Source organism: Limanda limanda, chromosome 2 (genome assembly GCF_963576545.1).
Source record: "Limanda limanda chromosome 2, fLimLim1.1, whole genome shotgun sequence".
Lineage (NCBI taxonomy): Eukaryota > Metazoa > Chordata > Actinopteri > Pleuronectiformes > Pleuronectidae > Limanda > Limanda limanda.
In genome coordinates, this window is record NC_083637.1 from 20,014,224 (window position 1) to 20,031,084 (window position 16,861).

Here is a 16,861-nt window from a genome sequence, read left to right on the forward strand (position 1 = left end):
AGCACAGAGATCAATCAGAGCATTGCCGTTTACTCCAAAATAAACTGGTTGAAGGGGGAAAATATGCTGTTTAATCAATTGGGTCGGTATTAACATCTTGTGAAAAGGTGACTTTCTTAGCTCTCTAAATGTCAATACTTTAGATTATCTTATTGCATCTACACTTCCTACCACTGCCCATGTGTTCTTAAGGTTCCTATGATTCACTTCTTCTTAGAGAACTTGATCTGGTTCGGGAACTTTTGCTCATATGGAGCTATAAACCCCAATATAAAACATATATGCAACTGGGATGACGCCACCAGAGGCAAATTATTAGTCAAACTTTAAAGGATCAATCAAGGATTGTATATAACTCATACACTGTGATAGGTCTATAAACATCATGGGACAATTTACGCTAAATTCTTTGACAAAGAAAAATTCCTTAATGTTTGGGAGGTGTTGACTTCTGACCCTGCACTTAAGGTGACCTCACTAACCTGTGTGAGCTGGGTGAGCTGTGCCAGGGTCAATTTAACCTGGCCTTGCCCTTGTGCCCGTGGGGTGCCGGGTGTTGTCTGGCCTGCTGCCTGTCCTAACATGGCGGGGCTGGCCCCCTGGCCAGTGACAGTGGCAACAGGGCTGGCACCGGATATTGCCGTGGAAACTGCCTGACCTCGGATGATCTGTGTCACTACCTGCTGACCGCCCGTACCTGGAAGAGAGAGAGAGAGGAGGCATATTTGACACACATATGATAATCATGAAGCCAAAGACATTCTGACTTACAGAGAGGAGAGGCCATTTGCTGCCAGTATTTAGTTATTCTTTAAGGGTGATTTGTGCTTCGTTCAAATGAATGAATGAATGAGAACATTACCTTGCTGGACCATGAGAGGTGTTCGTAGTATCGTCTTTCCCATGGGGCCCGTCTGCTGGAGCGGGTTTCGTATCACTGTCATTCCTGGACGGATCTGACTGCCAGTTGCCAGAACCTATAAGGATATTTTCATCAAGACGTTACAAATAATATTTCAAGGCCAAAAGGTTCATCCTGTAAGACTTAGACAAAAAACTGAGGTCTATGGTAAAGGTCACAAGAAAAAACAAAAAGGGGGAAAACAATAGTGACTTCTAAAGTAAAAAAAACTTTCAGAGAGTAGGTATATTATTTATTTTTTTAAGAAAATGTGCAAACAATAAAGACATCCGAAACAGTAATGTGATAGATTTTAGCAAACAGTAGAAAGCAGTGGAGGAGATTTCTATAGTAAGATTGTCCTACAAAAACCTTAAAGGATGCTTCAGAGCTGATAGGCGGCAGACGTACCTGTTGCTGGGAGCCAGGGGTGTGGGGCCTGATGTTGAGTGTGGTTGTGCGCGGCTGGAATGTGGTGTAGGTCTGCGCGCCACCCACTGTTCCGGACGGGATGATACCCAACACTTTCTGCTGAACCACACCTGTAAAGATAGGAGGAGAAAAAAGGATTAAACCAATTAGAAGTAATGAGAAGAAAGGGGGAGGTGTAAATAGTTTTAATAACTAAGTAAGATGGACTCCTAACTAGATGAAAGATAAGCAAAGGACCAGGAGAAAAACAAAATGTGATGGAGAAAACTCAGGGAAATTGGTTTTTCAAATATCTGACTTTCATTACCTCAAACACATCCAACCAACACTTTTCAAAATGCTTCAATGTCTGTGATACAATTACATGTTTTTATGTCACCAGTGAGCAGTTGTGTAGAGGTCCTTGACCGACACAACTCAATACATTATTTGTGGGCTTCTCTCTTGGCGAGATGTTGAGCTTTTGATCACAGCGCCAGTAAATATTAGTCGAGCAGGTAAACAAATCTTCAAAGTCTTCCTGAAAGCTTAGTTGGGTTTCCCCCAACATCTCAGAACCCTCCTCATAAATTATGCATGAATTCAGATCCGACTTTTAAAACTTTAATCCGACAAAGGCAGCGTTTCATGTTTGTTCACCAGGCCCTGTGCCTTCATGAGCTCACGTGAAGCCGATGGCGGAGATGGAAACCCAGAGAGTGCAGCTCTTTTTCCTCTGCAGCCTCGTTGCTGCGGTTTTTCAACCGCAACCACGCAGGTAAACCTATACATCAAGGGTTTCCGTCTTCAAACAGGGACGTTAAGCCCGCTCGTAAGACCTGGGGAGTAGCTGCTCTGGTCGCACACATCAAACACTGGTTTCTATGGACTGGCTGTTTGGAGAGGTCGGGGAGTTGGGACTCCGGTGAGTGGAGAGGTATACTTTTATTCAGAAAAATGGAGGGAAAAAAAGAAAAATGGAACCCCACTATAGAGGGCTACCTGTCTGGGAAGCAGACCTCAGGGTAAACTTGTTTTCCTCCCTAACTTCCTTAAGCCCTTCCAAAACAAACAGGGCGCTCAACAGTCATGCTGGATAAATACACATGTCCATTAAATGGCTACACTCCACCTGAACTTAGTTTCTCCTTCATGGCTACTTCAAAGCTAAGAAAAGTCACTTTCTTCATATCCTTGCTGGATATCACTCTTTTAATCTGGTGACAGCAGGTATTTATCAAACAATACATTCATTGTATTTCTAATGATAGTTATTTGAATGATAATTTGGTTTTGCTGGAAAATTAGGATTTCTACAGGATTTCAGGTTTCTTTTCTAATTTTTACAGTTAGCTTGATGGAAAGGATAAAGTAGGAAACATGACAGTTATTGTTTTGGCTGTTAAACGGGTTTAAACCGGCATAAACTGAATCTACATTTATTACTCAAGAGTCATAGCCACAGCTATGAAGTAGAGTTTGAGTGTTTTATGGGTATGGCTGACACCATGAGGCTTTTACAGAATTTATTAACACAATGAATTGAGAGAAGATGAACATATGTTTACATTTTATACAACAAAATATTGAATCAAATTGTATATATTTGGTTGTTTTTGTGTTTTTAATAAGGTTTATGGTTTAACTGTAAAATATCAGGCCTGAATTCAAAATTATTGTCACAAGGATTTGATAAAAGCATTTAAGGAAAAAAAAATGTTTTGGTTGATATTTTGGGTTGAGAAATGTTTGACTCTGTACTATTGTTATTATGAATCCATAACTCATATCAGTCAGGCTCCTTTTTAACCTTCAAAAAAACATTTCCTATTATGCGTTTTTGAGTCAAATTGTGGATGATGTAAATTTCTAGCTTGAAATTGTACAATTTAATTTAATGATCACTTTTGTTCAGAGCATCTAGTCAAAAAAGTGATTTTGTAGATACTGAATCTGACCTATGTGAGCTGCACAAGAGCTGCCAGCGGCTTTAGAGGAGCCTTTCAACATGTCAGACCACCTCTATCTAGTGTTGAGAAGTATCCATCATGTGATAACTTGACAGAAACACATACAGACTCAGTACATCGCCTCACCTGCATTGTCAATATTTACATTTTACAAAAGTGCCTTACTAAGGATAGCCCCATTCTGAATCAGCAGTTCAGATTTAGCACCTCAGACTACACAAGTCTACCATCCCAAAAAACCATCCAACCAAAATAACAGCTTTCTATTAGATTACCATGCCGACAAGACAAAACCAGACATGATGTGCCACGCCAAACTGGTCTGCTGAGTCATGAGGTTGGCACAGGGTGGGTACCACAATGGGGGTGGTGCCACAGTAGCCAAAAACACAGTGAGCAATTTGCATGGTAGCACCTTCTATACTTATGTTGCTTCTGCAACCAGATGGAACAAAAGGTTCACTTAAAGCACAAACTCACTGGTAAAGATTGGGAGTGCTTTGCTCAGTTTTACAGATTTAGTGTTCGGTGTTCACTTATTTCAGTATCTCCTTCTTATTCTTTGCTCAAACAACAGCCAGCATCAGGCCATGGGGCCTCCAAAGTCCACTGTGCTGCTTTAACGGTTTAATTACATTTTCATCATCAGAAAAATTCATTGTAAAGTTAAAAATCAACTTGAATACCTTCTATCTACCTTAATCACTATATGTTTAAAAACAATGTCAGGGTATCACATCATAACTGGTAAAGTCTATGGCAGAACACTGAAGTAATCTGGGATGTGGGCTGGGGTTCTGAGGGCTGGAACAAGGCTAAAGGAAGTTTGAGTGATTTCAAGCATGCTAAGGAAAACAACTGTGACAGCTGTGTGACTGATTCAGATAAAGTGTATTTAGCAGTGTGTTAAATGGACACATGTGCCCCATAGCTCCCCTCAGATGTGGGACTTTGAAAATGATCGTCCACTTGCATACTTGGCTCGCTAACAGTGGCTATCAAGGACAGGGGAATGTCTAATTTGTGTCGAATTAGTAGATTTCGAAATATTTGGGTTTGCGGTACCCGGCAGCAAAAACATAATTCTTTTTTAAAAAAGATACTGAAGACAGTTTAATTCCTTCTCAAGCACCATGCGCACTATTGGCCTGATAAATGGCTTCACATTAATGAGTCAGATCTAATTTGTCTCGTTTGAAAGGTCCCAGCTGTGGGTCTGAGGTGAAGAAACCAAAATACAAAGGAATCTGTAAATGGTTTTTGATGGAAAGACAAGTCGACACTGAATAACTGTAACTTGTGCTGTGTTTGCCTCAAAACAAAACAAAAGACCTACCTCCTTGTGAAGTTGGCACATTGACTGTGACGATCTTGCTGTTGGCAGGCAGCGGCAGCTTGGTGGTCAACACCTTTCCACCCACGGACGTTCCCGTAATCTGGAAAGTGTGCCCACCCGACATGGCCACAGTGCCATCCGCGCCTGATAAGGGAGCAAAGGAAAAAATGACGGCTAATACTGTCAACTCACTTAAATCTTGCTTTAGTAATCTACAGTGACTAAAACATCTACGCTGGGGGGGGGGGAGATCAAAGGAGAAAATAACAACAAATTTCCTGGCACTTGAAAGCCAATAGTTAGACTCCTCTAAAACATACCTGTGTTTTGACCCTGCTTGACCCAGGTGGCGAACGACTGCTGGAAGTTCTTGTTCTGCTGGAATGTGACGGGGGTGCCCATCTTGGTGGTCAGTACTACCTTGGTGCTGGACGTGCCCTGGCCTGTCAATGAACCCACAATGACTTTGGGTGTCAAGGCAGATGTTGCGGGGCTCCCTGTCGGCGTCGCTGTGCAAGGTTTCTGTTCGAGACGTTTCTGAAATGGTAAATGAGATGGTGAGTGCATTTATGTAGCGACTTATGACAAAAGGCCAAAATATTGTGTAAGACAGGTTTGCTGCACGGCCAAATGAGTAGGAATGAAGTGGGTTAGTACATGGCATTGAGTGAAAAAATGACTGGACTGAACCAGGCTTACCTTGGCCTGCTCTGCTGCCTGAGCTTTCTCCTTCTCCACCCTGTAACAGATACAAGAGCCTGTCAGCAAAGATTTTGCTAATATTTTTATAGTAATTTGGATAAGCTGAGCATCATCAGGAAAACACATTTTGAGCTTCACATCACAGTAGAAGAATAGTGGCATTCACCTAATGAGTGAGTAAATACAAAAACAATATCTGGCTATGCAGTTAAACATGTTTATTAATTGTTTTAACGGACGACACGACGGATGCTAAAATTCAGATGTAGACATCACATGCTTGACCACTGTGAGCCTTGAACCTCTGACCTTTCTGAGAAGGCTCTGATCTCCCACAGGTCCAGCTCCTCCTCAGCCACCCACGTCTCGATCACGACTGGGCCCGTCTGCTTGGCAGGTTCTGGCTTCTTGGGGCGCAAGGCACTGGAGCGCAAGCCCTTCCTCTGAGGGGTGTGCGTTTCTGGGATGGTAGACAGAAGAATAAATTATAGACAAGACAACTGGTTGAATGTCTGCATGTTGTGTTTGGTTGGGGGAGCTGGAGGAAAAGACGTTTCAGCAAAATACTTTGTGCTTAGCAAAGCAATACAAACAATACAATTCATGGATAGACAGAAACACCTCAATTAATTCATATTTTTGTCTGAGCTTTTACTATGGTTTTGTTTATATAATCGAATTCTTCAATTTTGTGGCTTTAAACTCTTTCTTCAGTGTCAGAAAAAAGAAAAACGTCTTTACCTTTCGGAGTATCCGGCACTCCGAGTGGACAGATAATTTTGCGGATGCAGTACTCTGAGCGAATGCCGTAGGGCCCCACGTCACGGCGCTTGATGATCTCCGTCGTGGTGATTTCAGTATCCGATGTCTCTGTAGCAATGAGTGGGGATAGGGCTGGGTTGGTATGGTGATGAGGAGGAGAGCCCGAGAAGATGGAGGAAATGCACTCCAACATAAACACAGTGACACCCAAAGGAGACTGTCGTTTTCAGACAGACATATTGGCTTGTGGGGGTGAGGAGGAGAGCTCGAAGCAAATAGAGCAATATATATCTCAAGTTGTCGAAAGGAGGAAACATCTGGGGTTTGATTATTACGTTGGAGTTTCAATTTGTCTATCATCCACATACAAGTGAAAAGAAATTGACAATTAAGAAAGCAGTAAAAATGTTATCTTAACAACCCAATTAATTTCACCCTAAAAATTTGACCTGTTTTACTTCTACCTCCCAGAATGAAGACAACCTTTATATGATGACTTGGGTGAGCGCAGTGATGTTCTACCTGTGCGTGTGGTGCCGATGGCAGCGGACGGTTTGACCGCCATGTCGTCCCACCTCAGAGAAGCCCACAGGAGCCTCAGCATCAGACTCACAGCGGCCAGACACTTCACAGTCTGCAGACGATATCTAGAACATAACACAGAGTTTGAAACCTTAGTCACATATACAGTAGCTGCATGTAAACAACCTCATCTAAGAACGTTGCACCTACACATCTGAAAAACATATCAAAACTAGAATTATTATAACTTGTGTTTGTTCACCTCCACCAACCGGTCAAGTTACAAGAAATGTGGTCACAATCTCCCTTCTGCTTTTTTGCAGAACATTATGATATCACAAAGAGGTTGACCACTGACATTTTGTATATAAAATGTCACCACTTCATAATTTTATCTTATCAAACAATTTACCAAAAATGTGAAGAAAGCATGTTTTGTGAGGTCACAGTAACCTTAGACCACTGACATCTAATCAGTTCTTTTGAGCCTGAATGCCAGTTTAAGGGATTATCCTTGAGACTTTCCTGAGATATCACATTTACAAGAATGAGATGAACATACAGATGTATGGATGTACGAATGGACAACTGCCCCAAAAAACATTATGCAGCCCACAGCTGTCGGAGGAGGAGGTTATATAGAAATAAACTTCTGAAAAATGGAAACATCTGTTGTGTACGTTTTGGTGAACACTGAAAAGTAATAAAAACATCTGTGGGGCGAAGGAAGGGTTTCTGGCAGCCTCCTCAGCCCAGTGTCATGCAGTTTATTAGCGCAGTGCCTCTGACCAGCGAGTCGCTAAGCATCATGGGACAGGAAGATACGTAGAGTATAAACAGAGGTGTTTGGAAATGTTGCTGTGACCACATCTATGAAAGAAACAGACCTGCCATCTTCAATTAATCATTTTTAAACATTAATTTGAAAAAATATTATCTCTGACTATGAAAGTACATAACGCAACACAACTCAGAAAGTTCAAAGTGGAAGCTTGTGCATATTTTTTATTTTTTTTAAATGTAATAAATAATTTTGGGTGTAACGGACTGTTCTGAGGGTAGATTTGGATGCAAGTACGTCATCCATCAATGGATAAAATTCCTGAAATTGTATCTATGAAGACATATTCCTCCTGTGCATCATTATAGCCGGGGCCCACAGCAATAGGATATGTTTGCTTAAAGTATGTGCAAACATATGATCATCACAGGGCCGTGTGTGTTGTTTGATGTTTGGAAGATATTCCTTTTCCCTTGTGTAACCACAGGTGGGAAAATATCCCTTGGTTGCAGGGCTGGGTCACTGCACAAAGTGAACATCCTGACACTTCTCCGACCGCAGGATGATTCATGTCTGCTGAGGAACTCTGAGGTCCAGTCAAAATTACCAGAGGTCCCTTTGTGACACCCGGCTCGGAGCCACAACATCACTCAGGGCCAAAGCCACGAGCGTCAGACAGGGAGGGAGAGGACTCAATGAACTGACATAACTGAGAAAGTGTTTAAAGGTGAATGATGAGGAGAAACATATCTTTTTTCAACAGTTAGAAAACAGTGTGGTTAAGATATAGGATTTATGCTATTGCATTTCCTCCAGTAAAACTAAGCGGATATGAATAGTCAAACAAAAACATTGGAAATGCAGTTGCTGTTGTTGGTTCAATAGAGAAGGAAAGGGCAGTAAATCTAAGGCAGACAACCCTTTTAAAGTCTTTCCTTAATTTTAATTAAAAATAATTTTGCTGTGCTGCCATTTCAGCTTTTTCAATTAAGATCTTTTGAGAAGTCAGTTGATACAAATTATGTCTGACTGTCAAATACAAAAAACTTATATGTTCTGTTTTTAAATTAATCAGAAATTAGATAGGAGCTATCGGTATAAATATTTCCCTCCTTTGTTTGGACTAAAGTTCTGTAACAGAACTTTGCATTATGCCCGTTTTGTTTAGCCTGACTTAATGTTTTTCTGGCACACTGATGTGATGTGTGTCAGCTTTGACATTACAGCCACTAAATCTCTTAACAAGATGCTGCTGGTGAAACTCCAGTTCCTCCTCAAGTCAGATTGATTGGTCAATTGAACCAGTGCATTTTTCAGTAAATACAGTACTTTTTATCTCTATTTAATTTACTTGTGGATGAGGTTTCTCAGACCACTTCCTTTTTTTATGTTTTCGTCTGTGTTTGTTTATATGTTATTTAGCAACGTTACGCAAAAACTACCCAGCTGCTTCTCCTGAACGTTTGTGGAAGCGTGCGGCATGTACCAAGGAAAAAACAAGAAATGTTGATGTGGATCCAGATCAGGGGGCAGATCCAGGATTCTTTTTTCCACCTTATTTTTCATCATTGACATTGATTTCTCAGATTACAATTCCTGAAAAAAAATCAGGCAAGTTTATGGGACTGATATTTCTGAGTGTGTACAATTTGTTGCAGGTCAATATAAAAATCTACAGCTAGTGAATGTAAATGTGGTTTCATTAGGGAACTGTTGGGCTTTGGTGGAGGTGTCTACTACTCTCAATGCCATTCTAGTTTGTTTTATATTGATACTATAAGAAATAGACAATCATAATTATGTCGAATTGTTTGGCCATGGCTGAGGTGTGTGCTTGGCTGAGGGCCACTCTAGCTGCAGTTAGAACCACAGTAACGGAGATGGACTGAATCACGAATGACTGATGTTTGGGTGGTTAACAACCTTAAGTGAGAAACACTGAATAAGAGAGCAAGCTTACCTCCAGGTGATGCCAAATGTGGGCCTGGGTGAGGGATATGGCCAGATATCCAGGGCTGGCTTGGCGTTGTAGCTAAACACAGGAATTTCCCGGAATCCACCTCGCCTCGCTAGCACTTTCAAGTTGTCATAGGGTAGTACAAAAATGCTCTTGCGGCTGCTCTTGGTGACAAACTTGCGGTATGAAGGAAGAGCTGTGCCCGAGCGTGTCTTCTTAGTGCGGGAGAATTTCAAGAGGCGGACGTGATTCTTTGTTGACGAGGAGTCTTCTTGGCTCACGGCGACAGATGTAACCGAGGTTTTCCCATCGGTGTCGGTAGTTGACTTACTGACAGACGCAGAGAGCATGGTTCTCTGTTCTTGTGTCACCATTTCCCCCTGGCTGTCGTCGGACTGACCGTCCAGCCCGGAGGAACAGATTTTGGTCACAGTTGTTTTGGTCATGGTTTTAAGCGTGGACACTGCGCTGCTTTCTGTTGTGGACACCTTTTCTCCACATGCATTGGATGGCGCGTTGGCTGTCCTCATCTCTGTGGAAACTACTGTTGTGGTGGTGGTGGTGGACTTTGTGGTTACCTGGGTGACGAGGGTTTTGAGTGGCTCCGTCGTCCCACTGTTACTGTTCTCCTCAGCGAAGTCATCACTGAGACTCGACTCCTCTGCAGAGGGAATAGGGGACGGTGCCATTCTGATGATCTTGACAACAGAACTGGCTTTGGTCTCAGTCTGAACCGGGGACGTGCTGTTGTGCTGTTGAGTGCTCTGAGTATTCGCTCCAAGTGCATCTAAGTTGTTTTCCAGCCTTGTTATCTTTATTGGGGGTTTGTATTCCTGGTCCGATATCGATGACTTGCCCTCAACCCTCGAAACTAGACCCGAGTCTTTCAGCCCAGTCTCTGTGCTATTGTTCACAGGGGTCCAATCTCCATTCACCAGAGGCTTTTGCTGCGTGCGGTCCTTCGGGGAGACAACTAGTCCTTGTTCTTCAATTTTAGCAGTGCTGTTCACCTTGGGCTGGGGACTGTTGGTGAGCACGCCATTATTTGAGCCGATAACAGAGTTACTCAACATGCTTTCACTCCCCAAGCCATCATTACCATTTACCTGAGGGAGAGGAGAAACTGGCACGGAGTCGGGAGAGCTAATACTTTTGGTTTTGTGTTGACCAATTTCTTGGTTCTCCGCTGGCCCTGTGCCATTTTCCCCAGGGCCTGAATGTGCAGAGATTTCTGGGTTTTGCTGGACAGGTTTTGTAGATGACCTTACAGAGTCAAATTTTAAATTGGGAATCGCAGAACCTGTATTGTCAATATGTACAGTCTTGTTAACATCTGATGCTACACTGGCTGTTTGATGCTGTAAAGAGCTATGGGTTCCCTGTGCTGTAGTTTCCCCTTCGGGCAGTTTTACACCCTCTAGCCCCATAGTCCTTTCCAGGAAGTCTGCATTCGGTTCCTGGGGCAAGGAGGTGGTTTGATTTTGAGGTGAAGCCAAATCTCCACCCGTACCTGTACTACAACTGTCTTTGGCTGTGGAGTCCAGACCGGGGAAAGGAAGGGGAGTGACAGTATCCTCTGTAGTTTTTGAGAGTTCAGTGTAACTCTCCCCTTCATTTTTTCCGGCTCCAACTTCTCCTAGCCCTGGAGTTTGTGGTGTGGAAGATTTCTCCTCCACTTTCACAGCGGTGCCCAATGCGAGCTGTGTCTGAGCGAGAGCGTGGGGCTTGAGTGGCGACCGCGGCCGGACTGGAGTGCTCGGAACAGGAGCTGAAGCTTGTGAGACTAGTGCCTGGGTCTTGGGTAAGGAGGCGGACACTTGCTGCCTCTGCCTCTCTTCAATAACATGCTGCTTCACCCGCCGCTCCAGCAGGCCGTCCAGCTTGGAGGACTTGACCACCTTCTTGTAGGCGATGCGGGTGAGGAAACCGTTGCTGACATCCACCACATCGTAGTTAAAGGGCCTTTGAGCGTCATCTGTTGGCTCCGCCTTGATGGAAGCCTCACCCTCCTGAGAACTGCACCCTGGAGAGGAAATACATTTATTTTTTGATCAAAAATAAAATGCTTCTTTACGCACAAATCACATTGAAGACAAATTTAGTTAAGGAGCTTCTGCAGGATACTCAATATTCAAGTGAATTAATTTTTTGCATAAATTAATCAAATTTGACATATAGCACCACTCATATTGCACATGCACTTAAAATACAATGCTATTAGACACAAAGTCGCACTCTGTCATACTTTGCTCTTCATCCGATCGTGATCCTGGGGGATCCACCTCCATCTTTGCAGGTAATTCCTCAACCGACAACTCATCTGTCTTTTCTTTTACATCCATCTCTTCTTTTGTTTCTTCTTCCATCTTCTGATTGGACTCGAAATATTCAGTAGACAGCAGAGGATCTGTTGCAGGTTTGGAGAGGCTGCATGAGCCTTGATCTTTTGCTTCACTGATTAAAACAGCAGCTCCCTGAGCTTCTGGTGTAGCAACGCTGGGTCGTCGACTCAAGTCCAGCAGGGTACACTTCTTGCCAAGTTTTGCATCTTTGGAAAAAAGAACATCAGGGAATTCATTAGAAATTTGTAACGAACTTGAGGAGACTGGCTGTTGCAATTATTAAATTCTTTTAAAATAAACTAAACTGATGTCCAAGCTGAAAACCATTAGAGTTGACATTGCAGTTTGACAGTCAATTACATTACTTTAAAGTTGAATGAACAATTAAGAATCTAAATGATCTGTGATGTCTTTGATTTAAGTTATTATACACGAGTCAAGACATCCACAGACATATCCAAGGACAGACTTAATTCATTGAACCCAAAATTCCAAATAACAAAAAAACATAATTTAAGCCCCAAAGTGGCCCGTTCCAGACCTTCCAGTTCTTTGCGGTAGTTGGCATTGGTGTTGCCGGGAAGCTTGGTGACAAACCGATGAACATAGGTCCTACTGATCCAACTCCAGCCCCCGTAGCCTGTAACGCGATACTCCTCTCCTTTCTGCTTCCACACCTTCACATTAGACAAGAAAGGAGACACGGAATGAGGAAAAATAAAGATAAAGAAACAACTCGCGGTGAAGGGTTCACAAGAGCACGAGTGAATCCGGAGACACATTTGAAAGAAAAGTGGTGGAAAAAGGAGAGTGCAACGAGAAGAGAGATTAAAAGTTTTGAGGTTATTCATACACTAATCGCTGAGGGAAATGAGTCACAGCAAAGCTCAGCTCGCTGTATCAAAGAGGCCTTGATGGTCACTCGTGCACAAACACACAAACAAGTGTTTCCCACTGAAATGACTCAGTTTTCCAGGTATTAAGGTTCCGAACCTGGAAGCAGATCAGACTGAAACATTATGCGTTTCATGTTGTGCTGGAAAAAAGGTCTAGAGAAATGGGATGCTTGTATCTTGGGAAATCAACATTGCGTTAGTCAGTGACTGCCACAGGATTTTCTCGATGGTGGTGTGAAAATGTTGTCACTCAATATCAACCTTGCAAATTAAGTTTTACATTGTAATGGCAGCCAGTCCGGGCATTCAACTGTCTCTAGGCACTGTACGAAAAATTACTGTATATGACCGAGTGGATTAGCTCAGGTTGCAGCTGTGATGTTGACCAGAAGGTATGACAATAATTGCAGAGTTGGACCAACCTGATGTTTGATTGGGAAGGTGTATTTGACCCAAGTGGCCTGTAGCATCGTCTCTTCATCCTCCAGCTTTTTCTCACGTTTTTTTACTTTCTCCTTCTCCTCGCGCTCCATGGATGTCATGCGATTTAACCTGAAAGGATTTAAATTGTCATTCAATGCAGCTCTTAAACTAAAAATGCATCTATATTTATACAAAGACTGGTGATTACTTAAAGTTGTCTTTTAACAAATTAACCTATTTTGGGCTGTTTGTTAAAAACCTTAAATCTCTACTAGTGTTATATGATTGATGAAGCCAGACTAAACATTTTTGAAAGTGTTTCGAGTTACTGCTCAGAGTCATCAAAGACATGTATGCTACTTGAAAATGAAATACACTCACTTGTCCTGCAGCTCACTCTCTCTCACTCTCTCTCTCTCTCTCTCTCTCTCCCTTACTTTGATGCTCACAGTTCGGTAACACACATAAACACACTTTGGGCCTGACCTTGTGAAATCGTGGTCAATCACTTCTTTAAAAGGGCCGCTGTGGTGTTGAAGCAGTGGTAGAGGCAGAGGTGGGTGGCACCGGCCTCGCAGTCTAAATATTATGCCTCACAGCTATGGTGGGCCTTTTGGATTTGATCTGGTTATGATCGCCTCTGCCTGCTGAACTGACCACACATCCCCTGTGTACGATGCACTGAATGCTTGTTTGAATTTTGAACTCTTTTTACAAGTATTTGATCAACTGAATTTGTGGATGGATCGTGTAACTATTATTTTGTTTATGTGTGTTTGAGTAATTATATCAGGCAGTCAAAATCACGGATTAATTATTGTATTTGGTTTTGCATATGATATTATATTTGTAGTATTAGTACATACCTTGTATGGCCCAGTGAGTCTTTCCAGACAGGCAGCATGGCCACAGCTTTAATGGCACATTCCAGGATAGCCATGGCCAGCGCAAACTCCCTCGCTTTACTGCACATCTGAACTGCTTTGATCCAATTTGTCCTGAAAAACAAAGTCAGCGTCATTCAAAACTTTTTTGTTTTAAGTGGGCAGTCCTGTCATGATATGTTTTACTTTTGGTACAAACGCAACATATTTTCTTTTTTAACAAACATACTGAAGGGAATCAACCGTGCTGACAAAATTGAGCAATAAAACAAAACAAATGGCCACTGTACATTTTTTTGTGGTTAAAATCTACATAAATACACACATACATGTTAAATTTCGACATACTCGTCTTTCAATCTGTTCTGTACCTGTGTGAGGCCCAGTTTGGATGCATAAATGGCGCTGGAACATTGTTCTCCAGCTGGATGATGGTGAGTCTCAGTGTGGAGATGGTGAGAGCCTTAGAGCCATGAATAGAACCGTTCCACTTAAATTCTCCTGCAGGTGTCATGCAGAACTTGTGTGAGAGATGTCGCCTCTTGTCGTGGTCCTGAGTTTAGGAATCAGAAAGAACAGGGGCATTAAACTCAACAACTCTCTCATCCGGTATCTATAAAAGCATTGTTTAATATTAGTTTGTCAACTGCTGGGCACAGGGATTGAAGTGTACCCCATCACACGGCACATTTTATAATCAGTGAACCACACAGCATTGTTTTTGAATTCATGAACATTCAAATGGCAACACGAGAGTTGTCATGCTACTTGCCTCTCTGTGCTGGTGCTTGTTGAGGGCCAGGGTATTGGAGCTGTACTGGTTATGATAGACGCGGTACTTGCCCTCCTGGCCAAGCTTGAAGTATTGACAGAGGGCTCCCTTCATCACCACGTCTTTACTGCTGCGCGTGCTGACACGCGTGACGTCACCTTGTGCATTTACCACTAACACCTGTGGAGATGAAAAAATCCAATCAGCACTAATTACAACTGCTTGCTCCTTCAGTAACACTAATATTGCACCCTGACGATAAAATTGTTCTTCGGTGATCATTTACTTCAATGTAGTTCTTCTGTGTATTAAGCTACAGTAGTAATGAATTGAGTTTGTGCCTCCTTTCATCGCTTATCCCTCTACAAACATTGACCAGGTCAGTGCTCTTGTTTTAGACCCTGTGCAATATTATCTGAAAGAGCTGAATCTGTTTCTTCCATGGCTCCCAACTCCTTGCCCTCTTTAAAGCCCTTGTCGGCTTCATTTACAGCAGCAGCCACCTGTTGGTTCTTCAGCTGACTCAGCTTGCTGTCTGGGTTCCTCAGCCGGGTCACCATGCGAGTCGCCGAAGACCTCTTGCAGCCCTCACCATTGGCCGGGTCTCCTGAAAATGCAGTGGGAACGTTGTCATACACAGAAGTTAACTGCATTTGAACTAAATTGATACAATCTGCAGAGATGATTGATAGAGAAATGCTCTTAACAGTAACCTCACATCACACACACCTCTGGCCTTTTAACTAGGTGCTACTATGTGCCGATGACCAGTATGATTTAGGGCACAGTTATGCATTTAAGGATAGCTAATATTTAATAACAAAACAAGATGTAATTTCTTTGTCTGACCTGTGTCATCAAAGCTTGCCAGGGATGACTGCGAGGACTTGTCAACCAAGTCTGGGGGTTCTGGGCCCCTGGGAGGGACCCCGGCTCCCATGCTGCTGTTACTGTTCTCTTCACAGGTCTGAGAGGGCTGGCTCAGGCTCGGGATTCCATCCCCACCGACAGGATCTGATGACGAGTTTTCTGCTACAAAGAGAAATTACAAACAGTGTTGCCTAAGTTAGCTGGATTGCATACAGTATCTCGACTGCGCTGTTCTTGTTGTCATAATTTGATTCCATTTTCATGGACAGCAGGATGCAGGTGTTAGCCCAGACTGAAAGACTGAAGACGGTAATTTCAGCAAAAGCAGAAGCTCAGTCTCAGTGAAGTCAGAAACTTTCCAGCGAATGTTATGAAAAGGCTGGGGCTGTGGCTCCCTCTACAGGTAGGTTGTATGCAATGCATGCATCAAATAGCCCATTATTTGAGTCTTGGACAGCAGTGAGCAACCAGGCAAAGAAAGGTTTGTGCACACATGACCACACTGATCACAACAAAGGGTGCGACAATATCATCTGATTGCAAATCGATCGTTGCAATCGCTTTCTCAGCTGTTTGGAGAAGAGAGCACGAGGGATTAAAAGCATTCAAGTACAGATCGGCTGAAAGCGTTACAGAGCTGAGGCCAGATTTCAAGAAATAAAAGTTGAGTGACTGAACACAACAGCCAGTAGATGGGATGAGAGCCACATGCAAAAAGACACAGGCTGGGAAATGGTCAGGAGCCCTGTTAGAGCTGGGATGGATGGGAATGGTGGATGACACAAGTCTCTGTGATGTTAGGAGGCATGAGATTCATCACGCAATCTCGTTAAAGTTGCTGACTGTGTCAATAAGCACACCCCCTCATTTAAAGGTCAACTTAGCCTTAAAATGTCCATGAATACCTTCAGTGGTGTTTGAGACCTCCTTATGGGAACAGTCCTCTAGACGAGCCTCTACGCTGGAGGCCAGGGGCGGTGGAGCCTCAGTAGCCAGGCTTGAGCTCACAATGGTGGTTTGTGTCGGAGCTGAGGATACTGGAAGTATTGGTCCATCTGAGAAGTTACTGCCACTACTGCCTTCTTGGCCAGTGGGGGGAGCTTCAGCAACTACAGATAACCAGTAGCAACGTTGTGAATTAAAAAGGTAACGTGGAGATAATGGAGAGGAGGAGTGATGGCTGAGGTTGACAGATATTGTCAAATCATATGATATCCACCACTTATATGGGAAAAGTTGACTTTCATTTACTCCTGGACATTATTATAAGACTCATATATACCCCAAAAACTTTTTTCAGCTATTTAATTTTAAAGTTTAACAACATGACTT

The 16,861-nt window shown here is 42.9% G+C and overlaps 1 protein-coding gene across 1 annotated transcript in view; it reads right to left on the reverse strand.

Moving 5' to 3' along the window:
• The window catches only part of LOC133019901 (nucleosome-remodeling factor subunit BPTF-like), a 43,087-nt gene that overhangs the window by 15,840 nt on the left and 10,386 nt on the right, over positions 1-16,861 (reverse strand). Inside the window, exons 6-24 of the mRNA XM_061086496.1 lie at positions 16,435-16,638; positions 15,509-15,691; positions 15,163-15,266; positions 14,660-14,839; positions 14,259-14,440; positions 13,870-14,001; positions 13,003-13,132; positions 12,226-12,361; positions 11,588-11,890; positions 9,346-11,365; positions 6,605-6,729; positions 6,062-6,190; positions 5,630-5,780; positions 5,318-5,357; positions 4,939-5,155; positions 4,619-4,762; positions 1,313-1,443; positions 863-977; positions 483-697 (exon numbers count right to left, since the gene is read on the reverse strand). Coding sequence (XP_060942479.1) covers positions 483-697; positions 863-977; positions 1,313-1,443; positions 4,619-4,762; positions 4,939-5,155; positions 5,318-5,357; positions 5,630-5,780; positions 6,062-6,190; positions 6,605-6,729; positions 9,346-11,365; positions 11,588-11,890; positions 12,226-12,361; positions 13,003-13,132; positions 13,870-14,001; positions 14,259-14,440; positions 14,660-14,839; positions 15,163-15,266; positions 15,509-15,691; positions 16,435-16,638 — 4,841 coding nt within the window. The remainder of the gene's footprint in view (positions 1-482; positions 698-862; positions 978-1,312; positions 1,444-4,618; positions 4,763-4,938; positions 5,156-5,317; positions 5,358-5,629; positions 5,781-6,061; positions 6,191-6,604; positions 6,730-9,345; positions 11,366-11,587; positions 11,891-12,225; positions 12,362-13,002; positions 13,133-13,869; positions 14,002-14,258; positions 14,441-14,659; positions 14,840-15,162; positions 15,267-15,508; positions 15,692-16,434; positions 16,639-16,861) is intronic.